Source organism: Mauremys reevesii, linkage group 9, assembly GCF_016161935.1.
Source record: "Mauremys reevesii isolate NIE-2019 linkage group 9, ASM1616193v1, whole genome shotgun sequence".
In the NCBI taxonomy this organism is placed as follows: domain Eukaryota; kingdom Metazoa; phylum Chordata; order Testudines; family Geoemydidae; genus Mauremys; species Mauremys reevesii.
This window is the reverse complement of record NC_052631.1, coordinates 7,289,817-7,311,534: the sequence shown is the minus strand read 5'-3', so window position 1 is coordinate 7,311,534 and position 21,718 is coordinate 7,289,817. Positions and strand designations below refer to the sequence as shown.

Genomic DNA, 21,718 nt, shown 5'->3' with positions numbered 1-21,718 from the left:
CAGGAGATGACCCAGATCGTGGCTTGCTCTCCAAAGGTGTTAAGGAAAATACCCCAACGGCACATTTCAGTTCCTTTCATTCATTTACCTTCACTGTGCTGGCTGCCTGCACTGCCCCCACCATAGCTGTAGCCTGGGTCAGGGAATCCTGGGTGGGGGTTGTATGGATGAGGTGGTGGGTATTGATATGGGAAAGCCATGGGCCATGGTGCAGCTCCTGGGTGGGGGAGTGGAGCCAACGTATCCTGATCTGAGGCGCCGCTGGATCCGTCATGGTCATGCAGGGACAGGTTAGCCATGTCTGGAGAGAAGCAAATAGGGAACCTGGCTTAGTCCTGAAATGAAAACAGCCATGTACAGTGGGACAAGCTCACCCCCATCCCAGCTGACAGATAATCATGGGGTGCCTGCAAGAGGGGCAGAAGATTTCAGGGGGCAGCTATGGACACCTCCTTGCCAGATACCAGCCCAGGCTATGTTGGGGGTTACTGTTCCCTACTTGGTCAGAGAGAGGATCAATGATCTGCTAGATCAGAGGTGGGAAAACTATGACCCGGGGACCACATCTGGCCCTCCAGATGTTTTAATCTGGCCCTCGAGCTCCTGCCAGGAAGTGGGGTCTGGGGCTTGCCCCACTCCGCATGGGTCCCAGAAGCAGCAGCACATCCTCCCTTGGGCTCCTATGCATAGAGGCAGCCAGGGGGCTCCGCATGCTGCCTCCACCCCAAGTGCCGCCCCTGCAGCTCCCATGGGCCGGGAACCACAGCCAATGGGAGCTGTAGGGGTGGCACCTGTGGACAGGGCAACATGCAGAACGCCTGGCTGCGCCTCCGCATAGGGACTGGAGAAGGGACATGCCACTGTTTCTGGGAGCTGCTTCAGGTAAGCACCGTCCGGAGCCTGCCCCCCTGACCCACTGCCATGCCCCAACCTCCTGCCCCAGAACTGATCCCCCTCCCGCCCTCGGTCCCAGACCACAGCACCCTCCCGCACCCTCAACTCCTCATCCCCAGCCTCACCCCAGAGCCTGCACCCCAAGCTGGAGCCCTCCCGCCGTCCTGCTCTCCCGCACCCCAACCCCCAATTCCGTGAGCATTCATGGCCTGCCATACAATTTCCATACCCAGATGTGGCCCTTGGGCCAAAAAGTTTGCCCACCCCTGTCATAAACCAGCTCAGAAGAGAAAGGACAACATCAGAGCTGGCCAGACATCCTTAGATCTGTCTCCCCTCCCTTCTCATCTCTCTCAGGTGAGCAGGGCCAGCCAGGTGTCCTTAGGTCTCAGCTCCCTGCCCATTCCTCCAAGGACAGGCAGACTCTGACAGCACTGAGCGAAGCCAGCCCCACCCACCCAGGAGTTTAGGTTTAGCCCAGGATCAAAGAAAGGTGATGTTTGACTCCTTCCTGTCCTGCCCAGGAGAAAGGATTGTGCAGCAGAAGATGGGGACATTGGCTGCACAGTAATACACCAAGCACTGGAGAGTAGTATGGAAGGGGTTCAGGCTGGCAGTCTGGAGGTGGCAAACCACTGCAAGACTGTCCTCAGAGAGTTGTCAGGGCAGAGCAGAGCGTCTCCTTTCAGCACCCTCACCACCCCCCGCTTCCCCAACAGCACTAGAGCAGGGGTCCGTACTGCCGCAGAGGTCTCCGAAGATGTAGTAGCACTGCTCTGAGAAGGTGATCTTGTTCACAGTGTGTCGGATGTAGCCGGCCTTCAGCAGGTTGCTGGCATACTTGCGGGATTCTCGCCGATCTGTAAAACCTTCCACGTGGTGATAGAGCCAATCCACCACGTCTGAACCTGCCACGAGATTAGCCAAAGAGCACGGTTAAACACAGCAAGGACAGGAAGGGCTGGCTCTGGGGGCAGACAAGGGTGGCCTGAATTTGTTCCAGGGGTGAGGGATGGGAGTGGTCCATGGGTGAGAGAGGTGCAGGGACACTCCTAGGGGCAGCACAAGGCCAAGGATTCTATTTGTTTCCCTAGCACAACCAACAGGATGAGCCAATGGGACATAATGGTGAAGGATGCTCCCTTGGCAAAGGTCCCCAAACAGGATCCCCTCACACAGGGAAGGTGCCTCTCTACCCATGTGTCTACCCCTCCCCCAGTCCCAGAGGAGGAAGTGGCTGCCTCTTACCGATGAAGGCATTGGGGATGGTGATCTTCAGCCACATGCGGTCACGCACCTCCAGACCTGACTCGGGGGAGGCCATGGCTTTGACGATGGTGGCCATGTCGCTGTGGATGGACAGGTGAAAGTCATCGAGGCCTGCGAGGCGGACGAAGGGAAGGGAGGCAGAGATGAGAGGGGACAGAAAAGGCAATGGAGCCACATGGAGGTGTCACACACAAGGGGATGGGCCAGGGAACAATACATCACAGGCACATCCCAGAACACTGAGGAACTGGCCAACACACTGCAGCACCCACTGGGCTAGACCTTCTCAGCTTTCTTCCCTCACAAAACCAAACCAAAAACCTGCCTCCGGCCACCAGCAGCTGCTGCTAAGTTTGCAAGGCTCTAAAAGCTGCTTCGTGCCGGATGCTGGTTTAGCTGGGAAATTAAACTAGCCCCTTCCAGCTCTGCCAGAAAGGCCAGTCTCACGAGCTCAGGAAAGAACCAGTGCCATGCCCCAGCTCTATCCTCACAGCACCATTTACTGGTGGCACCAACAACCTTCAGCAACCCCCCAAAATACCACTAAACAATTCCCCTAACTGAGCGGCTTCTTTGCCAGGGCCTCTCTGCTCCTGGCAGCTCTCCTATAGTCCTCCTGGAGGCTGTCTGCCTGAGCATCTGGCTCCAGAGCCTACCACAGGAGCCAGCCTGCATCCTATAGCTCTCCTCACTCAACTCAGCTCTTTCAGCCTTTATAGGAATCAGGTGCCCATCGGGCAATCACCTTACCCTTTGCAAACTACCCAGAACAGGATGGGACCTAACGGGGCTCCACCTCAGAACAGGGCTGGCCGGCTCCAGGCCCCCAGCGTTACAGGGCAGACCTCCCTGTTGCAGCTACCTTTGAATTACCTGCCTGTAGCTGAAAGGCCCAGCCCCAAGCTCTCTCCCTCCCAGCCACCACAGGCCTCTGATCAGACCACTAATTCAAGCAGAGATGCAGCCTCAGGCATGCCCAGCAGGGCATTTCTTCCTGGCCCCGCTCACTTTTCCCAAGGCATTCCTTGCGTGGCTGACACCCCCTCCCCTCCCACAGCATAGTCTCCTCCTGCCTCCTCCCTTCGCCTTTCTAATTATCTGAATAGTTATGCACTGGAACAAGCTGCTCAGGAAGGTTTTGGAATCCCCATCATTGGAGATTTTTAAGACCAGGCTGGACAACCACCCGTCAGGGATGATCTAGGTTTACTGGGTCCTGCCTCAGCATGAGGGGGGAAAACGGCCCCTCAAGGTTCCTTCCAACCCTGTGTTTCTACGTCACTCAGCCCGTGACCAGCCTCTCTCGTTGTCCTTGTCTGGAGAGAAGGAAAACTGATGTGAATTTGCCCACCCAAAACTTGTACTTGTCCTGGGCTTTTGGGCAAGAGAACTTTTCTTAGCCTTCCCCAGCACCACCCACAGGTGCCTGCCTGCAGAATTCTTCCCACCCCAGCCATGCGCTCTTGGCCCTTGCCTGCAGGAAGCTCCTGTTCCTCCAGTCTCTACTCCTGCCGGTAGGGAGTTCCCCTTGGTTCCTGGACCCCGCTTCCCTAGCCCCACCCCAGACCTCTGGTTTCTGCCCATGCAGATGTATTGCTCCCGTCAGGCTGGGGTGCCGGCAGGCACAGCGCAGGTGACTGGAAGCCGTGCAGTGGCGGGAGCACACAGGACCAGGGACTTACGCTCGGTCTCTGGGATGGAGCTGGTGATGGAGGAGCTGGTGGAAGTGATTGTGCTCATGGATGGGCTCATACCGTACGCCGGGTAGGTGCCAGTCATCGCTGCCGTGTGGGAAACCCAGGCTGCCGGGTCGATGGGTCGGATGGGCTCACCTAGAGTGAATGCAGAGACAATCAGCGGCTGTCTGAGAATCATTCCCTCATGAAACCCACCTGTAGGGGGCACCCTGGGCAGCCCCTTCCTTCCCCAGCATCAGCCGGGACTCACCCGGATCGGAGCATGGAGAGTCTGGCCCAGCCCAGATCCGCTGGGGAGCAACTGGGAGAGAAAGAAGAGAGGGAGGGTGAGCAAGAGGGGCACAGAGGGAGAGAGTCCCCCTATGGCTCAGTGGCAGCAATCTTGGGGGTGTTTCTCCTTCCTCTGGAGCTCCGAACAGGTGCCCTCCCCGCCCTGGTTAGGTGGGTATGTTCCAGGCATGATGTGCGGGAGGAGGGTGGGCACTGGGGGACTTCAGCTCTCCTAGCTGCGGGACACAAGGAGAGGGAGACTGCAGTGCTCAAAAGGTCTGCACTGCACCGGGGCCTTGAGGTCATAGCGGAGGGAGCGGGGTGCAACCCCCAACGACCCCACATTCAGTCTCAGTCTCACAGCAGACAGACAGGAAATAAAGCAAACAAGCAGGCGCTCGTGGCAAGGTTCTCACATGGGTTGGGCACCAGCGTTAAAGGCGAGTCAGGAATCCACTTACTCCGGGGTAACGAGAAGCAGCCCCTGGGGCTGGGGTCCCAGCACTTGGCCACAGTCAGAGTGATTGGCCTGCAGCAGAAACACAAACGTTTTTGCAACCTGCGCACAGGCCAGCATGCAACGCAACCAGGCTGCTCTCATCAAGGTGCTGGCCCTCAGTGGCCATGACCCTGCTCCCTCAGAGGCAGTTTAGGTACAGGCCTGCCTGGGGCTACTGGCAGGCTGCCAGCACAGATCCCTCAGCTGGGGATCACCCCCACCCAGCTGGCAGAGCCAATAACAAGGAGGGCAGTGGGAACTGAAGGGGCATTCAGCAAACCCAGCCTAGGTAGAAAGGAGAGGCTCGGGGCAGGGGACCAGTGCTGGGACATGCCCTGACCATGGAGACATTCTCAGTTCCAATTCTTGCTTTGGGCTCTTTCAAGGTTATTCATATAACACCCAGGAGTGAGAGCGATACTAATAAGAGAGGGTGTTTGAGGGCCCTGGACCACCTCCGCAGACCCAGCATAAGAGGGGTGGGGGTCTGGCTGCTGAGGACAGCAGGGGTTGCTGCTCTCAGACAAGGGCTGGCTGCATTACCAGTGTCCGATGAGCCAGAGCAAAGAGGACTGTAGCCTAGTAGGAGATGCAGGTCTGGGGGCGACCTGCCCCAGAGAGGAGAGCTGTTGGGGGAAAGCACCTACCCTGGCTTGTGCACAATCTCCCTCAGCACGCGCACAGCATCATCATTGCTCATGTTCTCAAAGTTGATATCGTTCACCTGCAAACAAGGCAAAGAAAGGCTGAATCCCAGAGACACGGCTGTAGGCCGGGCTCCTTCTGAGAGCAGCTTCTGCGACTTGGCCCGTCAGTCTGCAAGCAGGGGCTCCAGTCTGCCCCTCACCCCTCACTGTCACTGACCCAGCCCTGGCTGCGAGGCGTGCGGTACCTGCAAGAGCATGTCTCCCGGCTCGATCCTGCCATCGGCTGCTACTGCGCCCCCCTTCATGATGGAGCCGATATAGATGCCACCGTCCCCACGCTCATTGCTCTGTCCCACGATGGAGATGCCCAAGAAGTTGTACTTCTCTGCAGGGATAGGAGGAGAACGAGCAGTGAGAGCTGGACGGGACAGCAAAGCCTCACTGCATTGGCCCTAGAGCCCCCAAACTGGGCAATCCCCCTCCACTAGTCCCAGCCACACAACCACCCTCCCCAACCTCTTCAAGTGACTTCCTGGCTCCTTCCTCCCTTCCCAACTCCCCCCAGCTCAGCCCTGAGCTCCTCAGCCTCCCAACCCTCTGAGAACTGGAGCATGGGGATGACAGCAGAGTTAATCCCTACCCTGCCATGCTCCTGCCTTGCACCCTCCTGCACGTCAAGCACTGGAAGGACACTGCCCACCTTGACATGGACACATTTTGGGCTCCACATCAGAGTTTTCTATTCTCCCCTTGCCCTCTCCATGTGCATCTTGGCCTCTCAGGATCCCAGACAGAAAGCAGCTGGGAAGCAACAGTGGGGTGACATGGGACACAGAGGGAGCTGAGCTCAAGTTGGGGGGAGAAGAGGCTGAAACTCATTCTGGACCAAATCCCAGGACCCAGAACCACTCTTCCCACCATCACAATCCCAACCACATTCTCGCAAACTGGCAAATCTTTAAGGGGATTAATGCTTCAGGACCAGTCAGTTTCCCCAGGGGACCCTCTCCCTTCATTACCTCCCCACTCCTCCATCTCCCTGCTCCCGCACTGCACTGCCTGATCTCACTGCTGGAGCTCAGGAGAGCCTCGGGCCCAAACTGAAAGACAGAGTCTCTCACTCACCCATGTTCAGAGTGACCGTGATGATGTTCAGAGACATAGTTGAGTCCGTGATGCTGCTGAAGGACGACGACTGCAACACAATGAGGCACAATGAGACGTCCCCCTGCTCCCTGGCCCAAGCACAATCCCTGTCAGTTCTTGCTGCTCTCTGGTGCCCCCCGTCCCTCCCGCTCCCTGTATACTGTTCCTATGCTCCCCACTATCCCTTCTATTCCCTGTAGTGCTGTCCCCATGCTCCCACCTCTGACCCCACCCCAGTCAAGGCAGGAAGCTCCACAAACGGACTGGTGGCTGCACCTCACACATTCCCACTGTGACTGGGACAAGAAAGGACTTTGGTTCTAGCAGCAGCACTGACCCAAAAGGGTTTGTGGTACTTTCACCAGCAGATTCTCAGCACCTGGGCCAGGTTTGTAGTGACTGGAGATTCCACCAGCTGAGTTCCTAGCCCCACATGGGAGTGGGGAGGGGTATGCCGCAGGTACCAGAAAGCCCAGCCCCAGCTTTGCAAATGCCCTCCCAAGAGATGTACCCGCTCAATGCGTGGGGCCTTCTGTTTCCGCCGGCGTCGCTTGTGCCTTCTCATCAGGCGGGAGGCGCTGCTCTGCTCTGTCGAGCTGCTTAACCTGCCGGCAAAGGAGACAGTCAGCGCCACTGCCCGTGAGGGTCAAGAGAAGATGGGTCTGTCAGCAAGACAGCCACAAAGGAGGAGCAGGGTGAGAGAACACTGTGGGCCAGGACGGGGGGGCAGCAACAAAGCTGTGTGGGGAGCAGACAACTGTAATAGCAGAAGGGACTGCTGGTCGGGATTGAGGGCCACTAGCTGAGGGAAGAGCCCTGAAGGATGGGGCTGAGGTATCCCGATTTGGCATCTCCTTGGCACTAAGAGTGAAAGAGGTGCCCATGTTTCCCCAGGCCTCACGCTCTCCTACCTGCTGGTGGAGTCATCCTCATCCGAGTCGAAAAAGCTGGTGGTCTCCAATTCGCTGCTCATGAGAGTGGAAGAGCTCTCGTACCCACCTAGGTCTCGGCGCCGCTCTCCTTTTGCCGTCCCATTCACTCTGGGTGCTGCGGGGAGAGAGAGAGAGAAGTCAGCACTCCTGGGAGATACAGGGAGATACTGCTGCGGCAGAACTGCATCCCGGCCTCCTGCAGCAGCACCAGGTGGGCTCAGCGCTTCATAGGGCAGAATGTTGGGACTCAAAAGGAATTACAAGGGGAGGAACCTGGCCATCAAACACCACATCTTGGCATGAGGGGGCACTGTGCTGCCCTCTACACTTTGACCTTCCCCATCTCTTCAGGGTTACGACTTCCATGCCTCTTTAGAAAATGGGGCAGGAGAAGGTGAGCCACTGGGAGCAAGGGTGGAAGCCACAACGATCCCTACAGAGTTGGGAAGGTTACTCAGAGATGGTCACTCTGGGTGAGAGATGCCAGGCCGTGGGCAGTGAGTGCAATGCAGTGCCAGCCCACGCTGGGAACCACTCTCTCCTCCGTCTCAGCCTTTCACTGAATCATAGAATATTAGGGTTGGAAGGGACCTCAGGAGGTCATCTAGTCCAACCCGCTGCTCAGAGCAGGACCAATCCCTGGGAGGGGTTAGAGCCCAACACAGGTGCCTGTGGCCCCGGACCTTCTGCAGCGCTGTCCCTTGTAGACATGTCCTGCCTTAGGTGCTGGGACATGGCCTCTCCCCAAGTGCAGCAATGGAGAGGTGCCTTGCCCAGTGGGGAACAGTCCCTGCCCCCTGTGGTATCTAGGGGCAATGGGTGTTCTGCCCCTCCTGCCTCCCGAGACTCATGTCCAACACTTTGAGGTGACACATGGGTACACTAGGATCCGGGGGCCAGTTCACGGTAGTGATATGAGGCTGTCACATCCTTGGGATCCGGCTGCTCATGCTGGGGGATTTACCCTCACTGCTGCCCTGATTGCACAGCAGGAGTCAACGCACAAGCTCCGCAGGGCACTGTGGCCACAGCGCTTCATGCCTGGAGCAGCTCCCTCCCTGCGCCCCAGCTATGCCCCTCAGAGGCTCCAGTCAGGTCAACGGGCTCACCATGCTCAGGCCCATCTTTCCGGCGAGGTCTCTCCCTCTGCGATGAAACCACTGAATCTGTCTCCGTCTCGTTATCCAGGTTCTCCCGACTCCCCCCGATTTTGGGGCTGCAGAGGGGTGATACATCCAACAGAGAACTCAGTGGTTCCCCAAGGACATGAAGGGGCCCCCCCTCACCTCCCGGCATTCCCTGCTCTGACATACGCCAGTTACGCTGCACTTCTCAAGTCGTATTTCCTGTTATCCCCTCACTTTTGAAGTGGCATACCAGGGCCACTAGGTGACAGTTTCCACCCCCCTTTCTAGTGTGGGATTGGGACATGTTGGGCTTAGAGTGCACACAGCCTCAGCACGGGACAGGGGAGTGGGGGTGCAAGCTGAGTCCCACACTGGGATGGAGCTAAGAGGCAAGCCAGTTCAGGGAGCAGTTCCCCACTCCCTGGCAAGCCCTCAGTGGTACCATGGTTAAAAGAAATGTGTGATGGGCAAGGGGAGATCAAAGCAACAGCAGCAGGTGGTGTGGGTCCTCTTGCTGCTTGCAGCATGCCCCGCTTGTCAAATGACCAAAGAACTCCAGAGCTCGTTACTCCAGTCCCAGCTCCACCACCCAAGGGACCCTGTCCTAGCACTCCATTCCCAGCCCCACTTCTGCCAGCTTGCATCCCTACCATGCTGGTTAGCCCCTACCCTTCCATCCCTCTCCCCATCTTGGTTTGTGACGAATGGGATCACGTGGCCACTTCCGGCTCAGAGCTCACTTGACAGCCTGTCCTGGGGAAGCCCATTGAGATGCGTCTTGACATGACTTACTGGAAGGAGGGAGGCCTGGAATCCCCAATGCCCCCGGTACGCTCCATGGAGGGCGGCAGCTCCGGCTGGTTATCGGCACAGACAGACCCCCCATCTGAGTGCGACCCCTCCGCAGACACCAGCTGGAGAGAGGAGAGAAAGGGAACGAAGCGGCTCAGGATCAGGGTGGGAGCCTCAGCGTGGGGGACATTTACAACTACACTGGCCTCAGCAGCAACTGCGGCTTCCATATCTCCAACCCCTAGGAGCTGGTGGAGGAGGAGGGCTGGGCTGTGCCCAGCCCTGGAGCAGACCCCCAGTGTGCTTTCCATCCTGACTTTTCCAAGTGCTCTGCAAACCCACTACCTCAGTCAGACCAGCGGGTGTGGGCACCGCCCGTAACCTGCCCTGTGAAGGGCTCAGTGCCTTGCCCAGAGCAGAAACTAAGCACCAGGGCTTTGTGCTCTGCACAACATTGTGTTAGACTGGCCATGAGGTAACCTAGATTGTATGTGTTTTGGGACAGCACCAAACACAGCGAGGCCCCGATCTAGACTGGGGCCTCTGGGTACTATTGTAAACAACCACCCACCGCCTGAGCCCAGGCTCAGAGAACAGGATACAGTGCCTATCACCACCAAGGCACCAACACCAGCATACCCCAGGCAGGGAGAACTGGCTGGCTCAGGAGGGTTGGGGAAAGGACAGAACGGTCTACACAAGTCATGGAGCTGTTTGAAGATGGCTCCAGCTGAGGTAGTTTCTAACTGGATATATCCCACCACGCTGCTGCCAAGCTGTGTTTGAAAGTGGTTTAGCTGGCACCACATTTAAGCATGATTCCCAAACTTGGTCTGTAGGAGAGGTGGGGACCTAGGTCACTAAATCAAACGCAGCCTAGGAGAGTAGTGATCAGAAGTCACTTTCCTACAAGGGCTGATCAATAGCCTCTGAGACAGAGAAACCAAGGCCATGTAGGCTAGGGAGAAAGCTACAAAGAGAAGCCAGCCAGGAGAGGCAGAAGCAGCCAAAGCAGGGACCATTGGTTCCTTGGACAACTGTCTACAGTATTCACTGGACTCTCTCTGCCCTGTGCTGACGGGCTGTTTGCTCCAACCTTCCCCCTTTCCTCAGTCTTCACCTCAGCATCACTCCTCCTACCCTCTTGTCTCCTCCTTCTCTCTCTCTCCCCTTCCTCATCCCTCACTTCCCTTTAGCTGATCCCCCCAAACTAAACCAACCAAGAAAAGAAAAAACAAATCACAGAACTAACATGCCGTTTGCTGCCATCACACTGTCCCCTCTGCTTGTGTGTTCTACCCCTTCCTCTGTCTGCTCTATTTAGCCTGTATGGCCTTCAGGGCAGGGACTGCCTGCCTGTTCTGTGTTTGTACAGTGCCTAGCACCCTGGGGCCCTGGTCCTCAACTAGGGCTCCCAGGCACTGGAGCAATACAAACAATAAATAAATACCCTTCCATTGCTGGCTTGGCTCCCCCAAACATGTTTCCTACGTGGCATGTTCCCTGTGCTGGACAGCAAGGGGACTGGCAGTGAGTTCTCTCCAGGCCCAAGGAGAGGATTCTGACACTGTGCCTCAGTCTTGGCCCAGTGCAGCACTGGCCCTAGAACAGGAGCTGGGGCAAGTCTGGAGAAGGGCTGAGCAAGAACGACAAGAGAGCTGGAAACGAGAGGTACCAGGCTAGCAAAGGCAGGCCCAGGTCTTACTTGCTTGGACCACCTGGGCCCCAGTTCTTCTACTTATCACTAGCCATGGGAGGGGACAGGGCCTGATCACAGGACAACCCAGGGAATGCTCCACTGCAGGTAGACAGAGCACTGGAGAGCACAGTGCCGGAAAGATCACCATGGGTGGAAGAGGAGGGACTTGGCTGGCAACTAATTGGGCTTTTCTTTCTCTCATACCATCATATCCTCTCTTTCCTGATGCAGCTGGGGAAAATCCACCTGCAGCTCTGCTTTCTGTCAGTGGAGGGCACTGCAGTTATTCAGAGAACTGAACAAAGTCTGGCTCCAATGAGCCCCCAAGCAAGCAAAAACCTTGTTGCAAAGGAAGGTGGGGTGAGAGGCTGGGAGGCCCCGGAAAGCGGGATTGGTTATGCTGTGTGGTCGGCTCAGGATTAAATTGCCAGTACAAGAGAAGCGTCAGAGGACAGGTTCTGAAAAGGGCACCCATGGCCCTCTCCATTTAGACGCTGTGGGAATGGGGCCACAGAAATAACTAGACAGACAGACAGGGGGCTGGATCCAGGCAGTAATCTAACAGCACCGGGCTGGAACTCCCCCTCCCCTGTTGGGCGAGGGTCTGTCACTGCTTCGTAACACTCCTGCACTTTCCCTGCCTCTTTAGCTGCTGTGAAGGCTGCAGACTCAATCCCCCCTGCTAAAATTAGCACTAGATTCCTGAAATAGCCTCACTACAGCCTGTCTGGCTGCAGCAGAACAGACCACACAGCTCCCAAAGCTACCAACTGATGGGGAATCGGGGGGGGGCAAGGGGGGGCATCAGAATGTCAGCTGCGCCCAGAGGGAGCCGAGTGCTACTGCCCACAACACACAAGGACTGAAAGCCACTGCTAAGTCCAGGTGTCTGACTGCCCCATAAGGAGTCCAATTAACTCAGGCCCCAGCTACAGCAGTATCACTTGCTAACCTGCCTGGGGCATTGAGAACACAGACTGGCTCTGTATAGGTAGATCGGGCCAAACTGCTCAGCCACAGGCCCTGAATCCGTCAGGGTGCAGGAGGGGAAGCCAGCTGCTGTGCATGCATATGAGCCACGTTTAGAAGTATGGCAAAGAAACTGAGTTGGGGAGCAGAGGGCTCGCAGGCTCCACTGACCAAGCACATAAGAACAAAAGCAACTGGGAAGGGGAAGAGCAGAGCAGACAGATGCAGCTGCAATAAATACTGGAGACGGATGAGACTTGGACAAGCTCAGCGCAGTGCAGGTGCCCAGCAAGCCACTAGATGGAGAACTGCAAACTGTTCAGCAACAACTAAAAAAGGGCCAGCGGTTTGTGTGTCTGAGCCGGCAGAGAGGCCCCCATTCCCTGCACACACAAACAAAGGATTCAACCCCAGTGACATGGGTGCCTTTTTCAGACATACTCATAGCTGGGATAATGCATGTAGCATGCCCTGGACACCCAACTGGCTGGTCTCCTATTACCCTAACCTTACTGCTCCCCATCCTTCTTCCCCAGCTGTCCTCCCCCCACCACTGACGTTTTGGTGTCCCCTGTCTGACAGTAAATGGTAAGCTCCTTAAGGCAGGGACTGTGTGTAATTTATCTGCACTGGGAGGCATCAGCTCTCATCCGGCCCAGGTCGCTAGTGCCTTATGGTGGCTTCCATTTGGGGACCACTGGGTGGCCCCTGGGAAATGAGCTGTTGGATTTCAGTTTAATTCCTAGTAGGCAGATACTCACATCCCAACTAGCATCATCTGTAGCCTCAGCAGAGAGGGCAAGGGCTCAGTGGGCCATGGAGACCGAACTCCCCTCGTGTCCCAGGATGGGGTCCCCTCCAGAGCAAGGGGGAGAGCATGTGCCTGGTGTGGGATGGAGGGAGAAGCTTGCTATGGCTGCCCAGACAGTACCTTCAGTCTTCACGACAGTCAAATCCAGTCCTCTTCTCCAGCCCTTAAAACCCTTTGCTACAGTCATCTGTGGTGGAACTTGGAAAGCGGACCCTGGTTTCAGGGCACACTGGTTACCCTAGGCAGGCCAAGAGCAGCACTCCAAGCAGCAGCTACACTAGGACGCTTGATACACGTTCTTAACTATTGTATCCCCAGGACGGTCTCCTAGTGGTTGTGAGGAACGCAGGACAGGCTTGTTCTGGGGTTCAGGACTAGGATGGGAAGTGGTACCCTCAGCCCAGACACTCAGGAGCTCAGCATGGCTTCAGTTCCTACTACAGTTAGTGCCTCTTCCGTACAAAGCACAGCTGTCCCACTGCTCTACCTAACACTGTACAATGGGAATGATGATTTTCAGAGCTGCTTGTGGAGTCTGATGTAGAGACAGACAGACATCCAGCCAAGAGGCCTGCTTACCCAGGACACCACCCGGCCATTGAAACAGGGAAGCTTGGCATTATCATCTGAGATTTCTTCCTTCACGACCCTGTGGAAAAAAAGAGATGGGACAGGTTAGCAACAAGGCTCAAAGCCTGTGGTTAAGGTCACAGAAGGCAGCCTCTGGGTTGAGCCATCAGATCGGTCATGGGGCAGCAGGAGATGAGAGGGGACAAGGAACTCCTGCTGTTCACAGAGGCACCCATGCTGGGCTGCAGTGTCATTTCTGATCCCCCATGGCGTTGGCAGCAGAAGGCCCCACTGCAAGTTCAGAAAAATGGCCAATCGCAGGTTTGATGGGGTGGGAAAAGCCTTGGAGGCAGTACAGACTCCAGCTGCTCAGCTATCTCAACAGAGCCCAGAGAACAGGGGGAGCAGGGAGATGCCTGGAGAGAAACAAATGGAGGGAAGTAACCATCCGACGAAGTGGGTATTTACCCACGAAAGCTCCTGCTCCAATACGTCTGTCAGTCTATGAGGTGCCACAGGACTCTTTGCTGCTTTTACAGTATTTGCAATGGAGCCAATGCTGCTATCTTCATTTTTCCAAATGTAAGTACCTCCTGTTTCTGTTGTACAGAAAAGCCATTATTGTTGATTTCAGTTTAGCTAGCAAGTGCAGAGAATATTTGCTTTATTTGGCTTGGTCCATCAGAGTTGACAAACTGATTAGGAGTTGAAAAAACAGGAAAGCTTGTTTTCCTCTGCCACTCTATGTCTAAAATCCTGTGGGACACGAGGGCAGAGTTTCAAAGGTAATTAGGGACCTAAAGATGCGGAGAGGTACCTAGATGGATTTTTAAAAGCACCTAAGCAGGGTAGGTGCCTAATTCCCATTGATTCAACTCTCGTTGATTTCAAAATCCCACTGAAGGGAAAGGGAGCAGGAAATGTTGTTACAATGAAAGCCTCACTTAATACTTTATATTTCAAATGCTGTAATTTATTCGTTATTTAATAAAAGGTTAAAAGAAACCAAACCCCAGACTGTTTAATGTGGGTCAGTGACTGGGTTATGACAACACCTTTGGCCCATATATTAATTTAGATTAAATACAACAGCACCTATTTGAAAACCCCTTTGAAAGTTTGGCATACAGTGACCAGAAACTATCCGCCACTTGGTTAACTAGAGTGAATATTGCTTTCATTTAACAAATCAGTTTTAAATGCAAAACATGTTTTGATAACTGGACTTTTTCTATTTATGCATCCAGCACATTTAAGGTGATTTTATTCAGCTAATAAAAACAATTTTAAAATGCTGGGTTTGAGCATTTTTAATTGCATTCTAATCTCCATCCAAATGTAGTTTGACACAAATCACACACAAGAAGTTAATTTACTAAATAAGAAATGCATCATTTACTGTTTTCTAACAAAAAAAATGTAAAAATTTAGATTCTGAATATTAAGTTATATAATTGCTTAAATAAATGCATATGTGCATAGATATTATACATATATATATAATTTAGTAAAAAGGCTATATTTAATTGCAAATCAATATGTTTTAATAGCTACCAACCAATGAGAATGAACCTTTCTTTAGTAAAAGAACTAAAAAGTACAAATGCAAAATAGGATTCAACTTGAGTCAGGGTTTCCAGCTTGCTTATTTAAATCATGATTCAGATTAGTGATTTAAATCACTCCACTCTGGAAGTAACTATTACAGCAAAGCAGGAAGGCACAAAACAAGGACCATGTCAGCCCCGCCCCAGGTGTCTAAGGGCTGCCCCTAATTTACAGAAAATAAAACTGGATGCAGCTGTCTTCCCTGGACTGTGACCCATCATCCCAGCATGCAATGCAACCTGGCCACTTAGATCAAGGCAGAGCACGCTGAGACATGGAGCATAGGTGCTCAGATAACTGCCAAAATCAGGGCAGCAAACTTCATTTACACTCTTAAAGCAGCAACCAAAGGTAAATGGACAATGCTCCGTGCCAAAATCTGAGGAACAGGCTCTGCCCCACCCTGCCCGCAATATGAGCTGCTCCATTCAGTGCCACAGGCTCCCATTAAGGGAGTCACCGAATGAAACCAAACAGATTTCAAGATCACCACTGGTTGTCAACACACAATTGTCATGATCTCTTCCCAAGGCAGAGAAACAATGGTGCCTAAGGGGCTGGGGGAGGAAGAGAAGAGATGCAGCATCTCAGTTCCACAACAGCCCAGAAGGCAATGTCCCTTGGGTACAAGGGAAGGTACATCCACAGACTGGGAGGGCAAGAACACTTAGCACTCAGAGCAGATTAATCCTTCCTCCTCCAAGGTGTAGCCAAGCCAAGGTCACATCAAGGCAGCAGCAAACCCAGGATTAAAACTCTGCCAGCCTAATGCTCCTTCCTGTAGTCTGTGCCGTCTTCCACTGACACTTTCGGCATGGCTCTGCTCCATAGAGCAAGTGTCAAATGCTGGCACATTGCTGAGGAGACACCAGTCTCTTTCAGCACCCAAGCCAGTCCGTCTCACTTGCTGGAAGGCTCCCCCAACACCCCCCCCCCCTTGCCTGGCAGCACTAACATCCACTCAGACTGACACAGGCAGCCTGGACTCCATCCAGTTCCTAGAGAGAGCTCCAGGCAGAGCCAGTTCCCAGTACTGTCTGCAGCTTCCTGAGGGGCACAGAGCCCCAAATGCAGGCAAAGGGGGCAGTGCTACCCACGGGCAAGGACAACGTGACCAACAGCCAGGAAAGGACTGAACAGCCACCCAGGGGTGATAGGGGAGACCCCACAATTTCAGATGGCATGTCCCACCAGAGATCTGCTCCCCATGTTCCCACAGAGAAACGGAAGGAACACAGTTGTTCCAGGACAGGAACAGGCCTTTCAGGATTCACATTGGTGCTGGGAGAAGATTTCTTCCCCATAGTACATGGACAAGCTCCTCCCAATCTACCCCTCTAACTTCCCTCCATAACCTGCTCCTAGCATGCATGTTGCATTATTTATCATGTATTCACCACCAGGATTCCAGTGTGCAATGAATACATATTTAGAATCCCCAGAGGAAAACCTGATAGCAGTGAGCTAGTCAGACACATGCTGAGCAAGACCATCCCCCTCACCCCTCCCAGTTCTGCCGACGCCTGTCAATCCTGTCAGCACAGCTCCCCATGCTAGTCTAGCCCTAGCCTCTCCACTCCATAGATCTGCTGATGCCTCTCAATCCTGAGCTAAGATCCTCCTCCCCTCTACACCTCACGCTACCCCAGGTCAGTCACACCTCAGCTGGGAGCCTCCCACGTGCGTAATGCCACATCTGTTCTCAATAGGTTGCACAGGACAACCCTGGAGGAAGCCATGGAGAGGAACAGGGCCACATACCTCCTGGGGCCGAATCCTCAGCTGGTGGGGTTCTTCCCCCAGGGCTCCAAAAACACCGGGTGAGACTGAAAGTGGCTTTTCACTCTCGACTCTCTAAGGACCCTTCTACCTAGTGGCAGCCATGGCAGCCCTGTGGAGCCCAGCAGGCTGCCAGGCCAACGCTGATCCCAGGAGAACTACCCCTGGTTTGCTGTGCACAAGGCAGGCTGGCCTCACACCTGCAAGGTTTGGGTAGCTCTGGAGCGTGCTGAGAAATGATATCCTCTCCCATCCGATGAGAACTCCTAGCTATTATTGGGCAGCCCTAATCCTGCCCAACTGAGCGTGGCATGGGCCACATGACACAGAGCAGACTGCAATGGCTCTGCAGCCCACAGAGATTACCGAGCCCAGCAGTCAACAGGGCTGGGACACTGCTCCAGATGGGATCTGTATTCTTCACAGGCCATCATCCCTCCATATCATCCCCGAAGAGCGACCTACGTGGTGTGTGGTCAGTACGTGGCAGCACAGACCCAGGTGTGAGAGGACCGAAGATACCCTGGCCCTCAGTGGGCTACGACAGCGCATTGCATTGCCTTCTGCAGCAATCTGCCATGCACAAACTGCACCCACTGTGCCTCAACCTGACCCATAGGCACTTGGAGCGCAGCAGCCGTGGGCAGAGCAGCACACCACACGCAAACTGCACACAGGGCCTGGCCCCTGGGCAGTGTTCCTCACAGTGCCTCACTCCTCTGTGCTGCATTTTCCAACAAAGGGACCTGCGGGAAGGAGGAGGGGTCCGGGGGAGGCAGGGTGAGTGGGCGGATGATTCAGGCTCCATCCTCCAGTGACATGGAGGCGGATTGTACATGGAGCCAGGCTGGGGGAGGGGGGGACACTTCCACGGCCGCAGGAGCCAGGGTTGGGTTTGCTGGGTATTCGTGAAACAGTTGTCTGCTGAGACGCTCACACAAGCAGCACATCTGCTCCCATGCCGGTGGGGGAGGGGCAGAGGCAGCCTGTGAGGAGAGGGAGGCGAGGAAGCCAGCTCAGGCCCTCATCAGACCCCTACCCTCCTGCAGCCTTCTCCCTCCTCCCCAACACCACCCTCCAGGCTGCGCCCTCCACCCGCCGAGGTGACCAAGCAGGGAATTTCCTGCAGGCTAGTAGCTTTGGGGCAGAAAGGCTGGGATTTATCACTCCATGGATGAGAGGAGTGCCGAGCGTCCTCCAGAGAGACCCAATCCCAGGCTCACAAGCCCAGGGGATTTCATATATTACAGCAGGATGGATGGGGGTGAGGGGAAGGTAGCAGGAATGGGGCAGGGGGAGAGAAGGCAGCTGAAATCAAACATGCTTGGAGACCGCTGGCCTGCCTCCCTGATGGAGCCCCTGGGCTCCAGAGCCACTTCCAGTTAGCCTCCAATGCAGCTGCTTGAGTCTTAGCCTCTCCCATTTCCCTGCAGTGCCTCCCGCTGGCACAGCAGTGCTGGCTATGGGGGAGCCATGGGAGTCACTCCAGCCTAGGGCTCTCCTAGACAGGGCCCACTGGCTACGGGGGATGCGCAGGAAAGCTAATGCATCTGGCAACAGAGAGAGAGATTCAGTGGGAAGGAGAAACCCTGAAGCATTCGAGAAGCCTGGGGATGAGAGTAGCCAGCTCCGGATATGCAGTTTTGAGCTGTGTATGCAGCAATATCCTGGAGCACAAAGGGGATAGACTCCCTCCAGAGCATCTCTGGGATGACCCCATCCAGAATCGGGTTCTCTTCTGAAGCCTCATTATCAGAAAGATAATGACAAACTGAAGGAAGTTCAGAGAAAAGCCACAGAAATTATCAAGAGCACACGGGGACTCACTTATTGGGGAAGAGATCAGAAATCCAAAATCCACATCGTTTGGGGGGTGGGGAAGAGGTTGAGAAGGGAAGATGGGGCAATAATTCAATCACCCAAGCATCTGAGGCATGTAAATACCAAGGATGGAAAGGAATTCCTCAGAGTAAGGCAGGGAGCTAGGAGATTCAATTCAGCAATGGCAGTTTCAGGCTGAAGATCAGGAAACACTTCAGAATAGTGAGATCAGAGTAGTAGTTTGTTTGTTTTTTTAAATGTAAGGCAATTCATAGGCAAAAAGCTTAATTTAGTTTAAGGAAAAACCCCTCACAGAACAGTGGCATTTTCTCAAACACCAGAAAGGCAAGAACTCCATGCTGAGTGCAACCTTACATTACAAAAGCCCAAACATCAGAAAGCAAGGTGCACAGCTTAGATCCTCCACATAACATTAATTCTGCCCCAATATGAAAACTCACCTAACAACTGAAAACCAGGAGACGATCCTGTACTTTAACACCACCACCACATGCTTCAGTGACTAAAAAACTGAAATGTGATTTAGCTCTCCACATCTATAGCATAGGCTCTTTAGGGCAGGAACCAGATCTGGTCTCTCAACCACCATGCAGGTTAATTGTGCTGAATAACTAGAGCAGGGGTCAGCAACCTTTCAGAAGTGGTGTGCGGAGTCTTCATTTATTCACTCTAAGTTAAGGTTTCGCGTGCCAGTAATACATTTTAACATTTTTAGAAGGTCTCTTTCTATAAGTCTATAATATATAACTAAACTATTGTTGTATATAAAGTAAATAAGGTTTTTAAAATGTTTAAGCAGCTTCATTTAAAATTAAATTAAAATGCAGAGCCCCCCAGACCGGTGGCCAGGACCCTGGCACTGTGAGTGCCACTGAAAATCAGCTCGCGTGCCGCCTTCGGCACACATGCCATAGGTTGCCTACCTCTGAACTAGAGTAACTGTGCATTTATACCAAAATATTGCAGCCCTTATCACTACAGATAAATCCTCCTCAGTTTCTTCTGCAAGGCCAAATGCTGTTGCCAAAAAGAAACAGGCTGTGACATCTCTTTACCAGAAGAGATCACCTAATGAGGACAATTATGTAGGGCAATTCCTGAAAAAAGATGGCATTTCAAACGTGAAATGTCCTCAGAGATCAAGCCCAGACATAACGCTGTTGTACGTGGGTTATCACCCTCTGAAAGGCTGGATCCCAAATCAGGGCGCTTGCATGCCAGCGATCATACTTGTGTGTCAGATACAGAGGCCCTCATCTCCAGGGGCAAACTACATGCATCAGATAGGCTTAGGGGATTTGAGAAGTCTGCAGTCAATCAAAAACTCCATCAACATGTCTTCACCCCATGTGCATCAGCAGGTGCATGATGGTGTATGGGATGGAAGGGACCAGGACAGAGATAAGGCTGTTTTGTTGACTGACTGCACTTTCAGGTAACATTTGTATTCCTTGAAAGAGCAACATTCTCTTCCACTTAAGTAACTGAGACAACCTCCAACTAAACTACATTTTATGCCTGGGAGACGCACATGCACTAAGTCTGTAAGGCATGCAGGGGTGAGAAGGGCTCTAGGAGCACAAGATGAGATTGTCACCTTTCCTTCAAACTCCTTTCCCAAGCTCCCCCGAGCAATATCTTCCTCGACATTCCAATTTCATCGCACAAGGAGCTTACAGACTCAACTGCACTCCAGCTCCCTTGAGCCTTCCCTCTCAGAAGGCAGTATACTGTACCCCGGCTGTCCTCAAGTGTCTCCATCACCTGGTCCCAATGTGCTGCTGAGAACTTCATCACACAATTGCCTTCGTTTGAGGTTTTTGGGAAGCAAGGATTGTAAAGCAACTGATCTGCTAAACTGGGACCCTACAATAACACAGTGCCATAGCAGGGACCGGTCATCTGTTCTCCTGCATAAGTCATAAAGTGAATTTTACAAGGAGTCTTCAGAGAGCACGTTTTGTTTCACTGCTTGCTCACAGAGGCAGCAGGGAAAGCCACACCCAGGAACTAAAGCACATCACCAGGCCCTGCCATTTTTGGCCTGCCAACTCAACAGTCTCACCACCTGGTGCTCCTATTACTAAGGGAAGTAATGGAGTCAGTGAAGGAACAAAAGACTGAACATGCGCATACCCAACTGTAAACTTCCCTCCCATGCCCTCTCAGATATGCTGTATTAAAAAGGAATTACCGTGGAGAAGTTCTGTGGCCTGTTTTACACAGGTGACCACACTAGATCACAATGATCCTTTGTGACCTTGGACTCTAAGGAATCAGTTACGCAGAATTTTTCCCAGCAAGGCTACTCATGGCTCCTTCAAACTGAGAACAGGCAAAGGGGGCGTGAAATTCTCCCCAGCCTAAGGGGCTGAGCACTTCAATGAAGCCTTGGTCATTCACTGTTCCTTTGTCACCGCTGGGCAGGTTCTTTACAGTTCCCTGCTCCTAACGAGCTCCTTTGGCTCGCTCCACATCACTGCAGTCATGAGGCCTTGTCAAGGCACCTACTATTATAGTGTAAAGGTCCTGGTTAGGGATCGGGGCCACACCAAACTAGGCACCGTACACACAATAAGATGGTTCCTGTTACGATTTCTCTGCCCTAGACAGACACTCAAGCCTTAGAAAGGCCCTTTCAATGATTAGAAAAGAAACCAGCTCAGGCCCTATGTCCCAAAGCTGGAGTTGGCAGAGACATTCAGCTCCTGCTGGATTCGTGCTCAGTGAAGAGGGCACCCACTTCCATGCCACCCCACCCCACCCAGGACTGAGTGTTGATCCAGCCCAGGGATGCGGAAGGAACAGGATTTGGAAATAACCAACTGACCTCAGAAGCCTGTCTAGCACCAACTAAACTAAGCATGAGGCCCAGAAATCAAATTAAGCCAAAGACTCACAGCGGCCTCTCCCACCTGGATCTCTACAAGCTGCCGAGTAACCATCTGGCTGTAGGAGCTGCCCTGCAAACAAGCGCCACAGACCTGTCAGTCCAAACAGACACAGGAAGCTGGGGAGAAAACTGCAGGAGACACAGAGGCATTTCCACATTAATTAATTTTGCCCTGCCCAGCAGACACCTCTGGCATCCACCCCCACAACAATGTTTAGAGAAGCCATCAAAGAAGCCATTCTCCAGGCCTCTGAAGGTTCAAAGCCACTTTCAT

The 21,718-nt window shown here is 53.6% G+C and overlaps 1 protein-coding gene across 5 annotated transcripts in view; it reads right to left on the bottom strand.

The window, feature by feature from the left end:
• Positions 1-21,718, bottom strand: part of DVL3 (dishevelled segment polarity protein 3) — a 44,316-nt gene that overhangs the window by 3,407 nt on the left and 19,191 nt on the right. For 4 of the 5 annotated variants that reach the window (XM_039487560.1, XM_039487561.1, XM_039487564.1 and 1 more), the window contains exons 2-15: positions 13,332-13,401; positions 9,274-9,395; positions 8,464-8,570; positions 7,334-7,469; positions 6,934-7,027; positions 6,402-6,471; positions 5,522-5,661; positions 5,277-5,353; positions 4,547-4,659; positions 4,111-4,161; positions 3,846-3,995; positions 2,143-2,274; positions 1,635-1,802; positions 89-301 (exon numbers count right to left, since the gene is read on the bottom strand). In XM_039487560.1, the coding sequence (XP_039343494.1) occupies positions 89-301; positions 1,635-1,802; positions 2,143-2,274; positions 3,846-3,995; positions 4,111-4,161; positions 4,547-4,659; positions 5,277-5,353; positions 5,522-5,661; positions 6,402-6,471; positions 6,934-7,027; positions 7,334-7,469; positions 8,464-8,570; positions 9,274-9,395; positions 13,332-13,401 (1,643 nt within the window). The remainder of the gene's footprint in view (positions 1-88; positions 302-1,634; positions 1,803-2,142; positions 2,275-3,845; positions 3,996-4,110; positions 4,162-4,546; positions 4,660-5,276; positions 5,354-5,521; positions 5,662-6,401; positions 6,472-6,933; positions 7,028-7,333; positions 7,470-8,463; positions 8,571-9,273; positions 9,396-13,331; positions 13,402-21,718) is intronic. The other variant, XM_039487562.1, reaches the window with a different exon arrangement.